The sequence below is a fragment of the Oncorhynchus masou genome, chromosome 30 (assembly GCF_036934945.1).
Source record: "Oncorhynchus masou masou isolate Uvic2021 chromosome 30, UVic_Omas_1.1, whole genome shotgun sequence".
NCBI lineage: Eukaryota > Metazoa > Chordata > Actinopteri > Salmoniformes > Salmonidae > Oncorhynchus > Oncorhynchus masou.
In genome coordinates, this window is record NC_088241.1 from 8,260,243 (window position 1) to 8,266,539 (window position 6,297).

Here is a 6,297-nt window from a genome sequence, read left to right on the forward strand (position 1 = left end):
TTTGAGGGGGGGGTTAAACTGACTTCAGATCAGTGTTGCAGATTCAACCTTACTTCTTTTACAACAACTTCAGACACACTTGTCACTGAAGTGTTGGTGTTTGTCTTAACTAAGCCTCTCTGAATAATTTATGCAAATAAATGGTGACCAAGCTGCCAGTCTTGTTCCCTCCTCCACAGATTTAACTGGTGCAGGCAGACAGAACTGTGTGTCTGAGTGTAACCTGTAGTGTGTCAGTATGGAGATCATCTCTGTGTTTCTATAAAGCCAGTCTGAATAAATGCTTCTGTCTACAGGGGGAATATGAAGAACTGTCACATGATGTCACAGTGAAACATGTCAATGTTTGTTCCTGTGATTTGAAATGTAAAAAAATATACTTGAGGCTTGTAGATTCTTAGAACATGTGTCTGGTCCCAATGGAAAGACGCATCAGTATGATCCAGTATCATCAGGTTTCCACAGTCCTGGTCTTAGACTAGTGTTAACTTATGTATTGCCATGGTAATCTATTTTTCCTGTACCCCTCCAGCCTGACAACGTGAGCTTCTTCCTCTCCAAAGAGGTGGTGTCCATGTCGGATGCTCTGTCTTCTGTTGCTATAGCGCCCCCAGAGGGGGAGGAGGGCGTGGTGCTGGAGCACCCTCGGGAGTTCCCCCTGGGCTTCGAACCGCTGCGCTCTGAGCGGCTGGCTGAGATGAAGCTGGCCACCTCGCCTGTCATCAGGAACCCCTACATGTCTCCTCTACTGGCCCCTGACAGCATGCTGAGAGGACTGCCCCCCATACACCTAGTGGTGAGAGGGAGGGAAATGGAGTTGAGGACTGGCTTGTCCCAATCCTTTTTGGGTCTTTTCCACCAATTATTATTTTTTACTTGATCCTATAATATCCTCTTTGACACCGTTTATCTCTCCTTCTCCCCTAGGCCTGTGCATTAGACCCCATGCTGGATGACTCTGTGATGTTTGCCAAGCGCCTGAGGAACGTAGATCAGCCAGTCACCCTGTGTGTGGTGGACGACCTTCCCCATGGCTTTCTCAGCCTATCACAGCTCTCCAGGGAGACTAGGGAAGCGGCTAACGTTTGCGTCAACCGAATAAGGGACGTCTTTGACCAGAAGGACTCGCCCCAGGAGCTGCGCATGCACCGCAAGCTGGAAAGGACCAATCGCCGTGCTTCCTCTGTCGCCACGGGTGACCCAGAGAAACTCTTTGCAATACCCATTCAGGAGGAGGAGCTGCTAGTTGCCAGGGGAGGGGCTCTAGTTCCAGATGGGGAGGGGCTAGTTGGCGTGGCAGCACAGAACAACAATAATGTTGTGGGATAAAGACATAATCAGGGGTTTGCTAGATGAAGAGTGCTGTTTGTCAAAGGATTTAAAAGAGGGGGGATTTGGGCCATATGAAGCCTTGGAGAGGAGAAGAGAATGGAGTGAAGGAAAAACAGCAGGAGGAGGATATGCAGAAGATGTTGGTAGCGTTCCCAGTTTTGGAGAGACAGAATGAAGCACCCATGGATAGAGAGGACAGCAAGTACTAAATGCAACTTCAGCTTTCAAACTCTCAATTGCTGTTTAGCACCATGCACAGTGACATGTTGACCAGACGCACACTAAACCATTTTGCCTTTTGGGCTGCAGCATTGTGCTCGGTGTAGAACTGTGAGTTTGGAGCCAGGACATTATAAAACAGCACAGAGCGTTGTGGTGAATGGTCGATCCATCGCCCTATAGAAGACTATTCCAGTCCCTAATCAGAAAGTGGTAGACGTGCAATGAGCTCCTACATAGTGCCATCACAACTTAATGGCCACTTGTCTTCTAGGGAGCCACTCTAAATCAAGCTTAATAACTGTAGAACTCTGAGGTCTGTTAAACTAGTTGGTTGTGAATACTGCCGCTGTTCGGTCACTTACTCTGCTGATTGGCCCATCAATAGGATGCTGCAGTGCTAAAAACAACAAACTTAGAAACTGGAAGGATTTCGTAGTACCTTGAAATTCCACAGAAATTGTTATCCATAATTGATCGTATTATGCCATAGTATTCCTTGTTTTTATTTATTGTGTGTGTGTGTACTTGTATTGTAGTATTTTAAAATCCTGGATTATTGTTATCCCTGTTTGTTCAAGGCTTTTAAGAGCATATTGTGAGGTGGATGCTAAGTTAATTTCCTAGCTGTGTAGGTGCCATAGTCTGTGGCTGCTCATTCCTAGTTGTTTAAAGTAGCCAAATGTTAACCGCTATCACTGTAGTGACTAGTGGTCAGTTAGCCGTTACCCACCCAACCAGTCACCTCATAGTGAGATGTGGCAGAGGGTTGATATTATGAGGCCAATATAATCTCTATATGCTGGTCTGTCTTTTATACTGATATATTATAACTAGCCAATAATAAATAGCTAATGCAATATTATAGCTGCATTTTCATTGATCAGTGCAATCAACAGGATTCAGTGGAGCCATGATGATATTGTGTTGGATTTAAGTCACTGTTGTGGGGAGCAAAGCATCAAGTCAGTCATTTTTGATTTGATCATTTTTATTAACGCCAAGTATTAAGTCTTATGATTTTAAGTCTCTTGTGCTCAGCCTTTGTTGCCATCTAAAATAAATCACTTAGCTGTCTACAGACTGACTGCCTTTAGAAGCAGATGTTTTTTAAAGACTGGAAATCCTTTCTCTATTTGCACAGTGAATAACTTCAATAAGAAAGCCTGAAGCAGACGGATGCGCGGCCCATCTCTTCATACTATCTGTACATCACAGCACTGACTGCCAAAAATGCAGCCCTCTATCCCAGGATGCAGTGCATTATACTGCCACAGCCCTTGAGCCAGGGGACGTCCTGCTTGCTGAACCATTTCTGCATCTCTGTCCAAATCAGAGGATCCATTCTGCTCCAACAGCCTGTACCGAGTGAGCAGGAGAATCTAGAACAAGCATGATAGTGAGCTCATACTTATTGAACAGGTGACTTCTCTAGTTAGAGAATGTGTCTTTCTATGCACCTTTAGGACATTCTACAGTGGATGACTGACAATCTGTGATTCTCTGTCCTATTTGCTGCCAGTGCTTATTGCAGCGTTTTGAGGCAGGCTGATAGAAATTAAAAGAGCTGTTAAGTGATTCCCTTGAATACCTTCACGGTTATCTTGTTTTTAGAAGTATTGTGTTTAATGGTTGCTGGTTATGATCATTTCACACTTTTTCTTTGTAAGTTAAGTGTAAATGTTTGTTTCGTGTGTCGGTGTTTAGTGCCCATGTGCGTGTCTGGTATGTGGATTCTGTATGCGTCTATCAATGACTCTAACATTGCACTTGTTTGTCAGTGCTTGTGTGGGTGGAACATCTACCATCTTTGAAACCATGATTGTGTGTTTTTAATTGCAGCAGTAAAGCAGCACGTGGGTGTATGGGGCCATGAGTTGCAACCCAAGCCCCTGAATCTCATGGGTGTTGTACAGTACACTATTGTTTAGCCAAGCAGGACTTCTGAGATCCCATGTAACACTATGCATTCTGTCAGCCATCCATTGCCATGATGCATTACAAGGTCCTTGATGAATACAGTTCTCATTGTGCTCTAGCAACATGACTGATAATGCATTTTGAGATTTAGTAGCCTGGCATCTCCATTGCCAGAGTAGATATCATAACCCCACACCCGACCAGCACCACTCCAGGCCCTATGGGATGCCCTGAATGGCTCCTATAGACTACTAGCGCCCCCAATGAGCATGGCTAGTACAGCCCTCTGATCTATCTATGGAACTGTGTAATGGTGGGTTAGAACTGTTTGGTGTATGACCAAATCCTTTTTGGGTTGTGGCTTTAGTATTTGTTTCTGGTCCTGGTCAGAAACATTGCTCTTGTTTTCTTGGTGGGTCACAAATGATTTTATATGGATCACAGTGCAACAACTTTGGGAAACACTGCAATAAGCTGCTCTTTTAATGGCTACCAATCCTTCACCTGATCTGAGAGGAGGGCACTGCACAGGAGAAATCCATGACATGGTGCTAGTCCATCAGTTGGTCTCGTGAGGTTACCACCATCTTGTTTTCACCTTCCTAGTCCTATTGGTTGTCAGGAAAGGGAAGGAGCCATTTGAGAGCATTGGAACATGGTCTCCCTCCATATGTGTGCCAACCACTGTTTCTATGCCTCTAGAGGATTGATGCATCATGTATTTGTGTGCGTGTTGCTGTGTTCAAAACAACTTGGATCTTGGAAAGTGTCAAATCATGACGTCAGTGATCTTCACGTCGCAAAGTCTGAGTTCTAGAACGAGGCCCACGATTCCGAGTTGGAGCAAGGTTGTTGGAGATCGCTTTTTTTCCCCTCGAGTTCCCAGTTTTGAATGCTTGGAAGTCAGAGAATTTCCGAGTTCCTGGTTGTTTTGGGCAGTATGCACCTTTTTTGGGTCTTGAAATGCAAATTCTCTGAAGTAGTGTTGAGAAATTTAATGTGGCTTTGTGTGTTTTGATTGTACATTGTACTTCAACCATTTCCCTCATATATAGGCTATTTACACTGGATTCAACATCTCTTAGCCCGGGATATCTTTAGCTCTAGGCTAACAAAACATGCAGTGTGAAAAGCCTATTAGTCAACATATCTAAAAGCTGTTTAGGTCAAGTACCCAGTCAAATGTTACCCTACACACAGCTATGTAGTAACACACCAGCATCCTTTCGTAGATTTTATCTCCTGTCTTTGGTGAGCCATGTTTGTTTTTCGATCTAAAATTCGGTCTTGGTTGAAATGCTTTCGATCAACCCTGAGGCTAGTTATGCAAGGCTATTTTCCATTTCCATTTGGTCATTTAGCAGACGGTATTCCACTTAGTTTGCCTAGAGCATTGTGGAATCTACACAATCTGGTCACTTGAGAATCATTTCCTTGAATAGAAATGACCCCGACTGCCTGCTTCGCAGAATGTGTTCTTTATAGGAAATGTTTTTCTTTATTTTTTTGTCCCACTTAGACCAGGGGTTCTCTTTGGGTTCTGTAGAGATACTGCCGGGTGTCCGCAGCCAGACACACATTTCACCAATTATACATTTTTCAACTCAGCTATTCCAATGTGCAATATGTTGATTGCAGGATATTACCTTTAAAGCAGCAATTCAGTGGAGCCATGAGAACTGCAACATTTTCACTCCGATGCCAACAGGCGGGCTTCTTTAATGTTCTTTCCCCTGGCCCGAGACTTGGTTCGTTCAGCCATAAACTGCAGAAGTCATAACTCCCTGTAGACTATGTTTATCACACGAGTTATGATTATGAGGGGGATCCTGATGAATTTGCGCACATAAAAGGGGTCCCCTCCCCAGACCCAAAACGTTTGCGAACCCCTGACTTGCACTTTATCACACAAGTGGTATTGTCTATGTTAGATTAAGGCAGAACCAAAGATTGCATCTAGTTTTATATGAAACTTGATGTCACTGTCATTGACGTTAGTAACAGACATTTTGGCCTGGGTTGATGTCCTAGCGGCTGTATCATTGAGATCTACATAGTAGTTCTCTGTTTGCACTTTATGGAACAAGATGCTGTTGTTAATATAGAGCTATTGAAGATAACTATATTTTATTAAAACCTACACAAAGCCATAGACTGGAAGAAAATGTTTTGAAGTTTACTTGATTTTTATTTTACAACACCACAAGTGCAACCATGTGAATAAAAAAAAGATGAATCTATATTACAAAAATAAAATGCATTTCCTGTATAGATATTTTTTACTTTGACTTGTTATTCCATTTATTTTGTTTTTGACTCCTGTAATGTCTCTTTACAGGATTGGTTGAATGTTTCACATATATGGATTGAGTATTTTGTCTCTTGTAACCCTTGTTTTCCCTCACTTTTTTGGAATAAATATATTCTCCTAAACATGTTACATCTATTTATTTCAAAGCTGAAATACGGAATTGGGGCAACAGACATTTTGTGACCTATGGGTAAATCCATTACCTGTCAATCAAATCTTAAACAGGATTACAAGGCTGTTTCAGCAAGCTTATTCTGTTTATCAATCTGACTTTGACACAGTCAGGTCTATAAAAAATTGTACATTGACAAAGTTTTTATAATTTTGGCTCTGTATGCCACCACAATGGATTTATTTGAATGGAAACCAAATGAGATGAAGTTGCAAGCTTTCGAATTCGGTGAACGGTGTAGGAATTACAGCATGTTTTATAGCCCCAAACACTTCAGAATTCATCCTACTGCTTTTGTTAGCAGTCACATCAATAAATGCAAGGGAACTAGGTTCCATTGGCA

The 6,297-nt window shown here is 42.6% G+C and overlaps 1 protein-coding gene across 3 annotated transcripts in view; it reads left to right on the forward strand.

The window, feature by feature from the left end:
- The window catches only part of LOC135521970 (hormone-sensitive lipase-like), a 47,901-nt gene extending 41,997 nt beyond the window's left edge, over positions 1-5,904 (forward strand). For 2 of the 3 annotated variants that reach the window (XM_064947811.1, XM_064947812.1), the window contains 2 exons: positions 533-796; positions 928-5,904. In XM_064947811.1, the coding sequence (XP_064803883.1) occupies positions 533-796; positions 928-1,329 (666 nt within the window). In that variant the 3' untranslated portion in view covers positions 1,330-5,904. Of the gene's footprint in view, positions 1-532; positions 797-927 lie in introns of those variants that run through there. The other variant, XM_064947813.1, reaches the window with a different exon arrangement.
- The last annotated feature ends 393 nt before the right edge of the window (positions 5,905-6,297 follow it).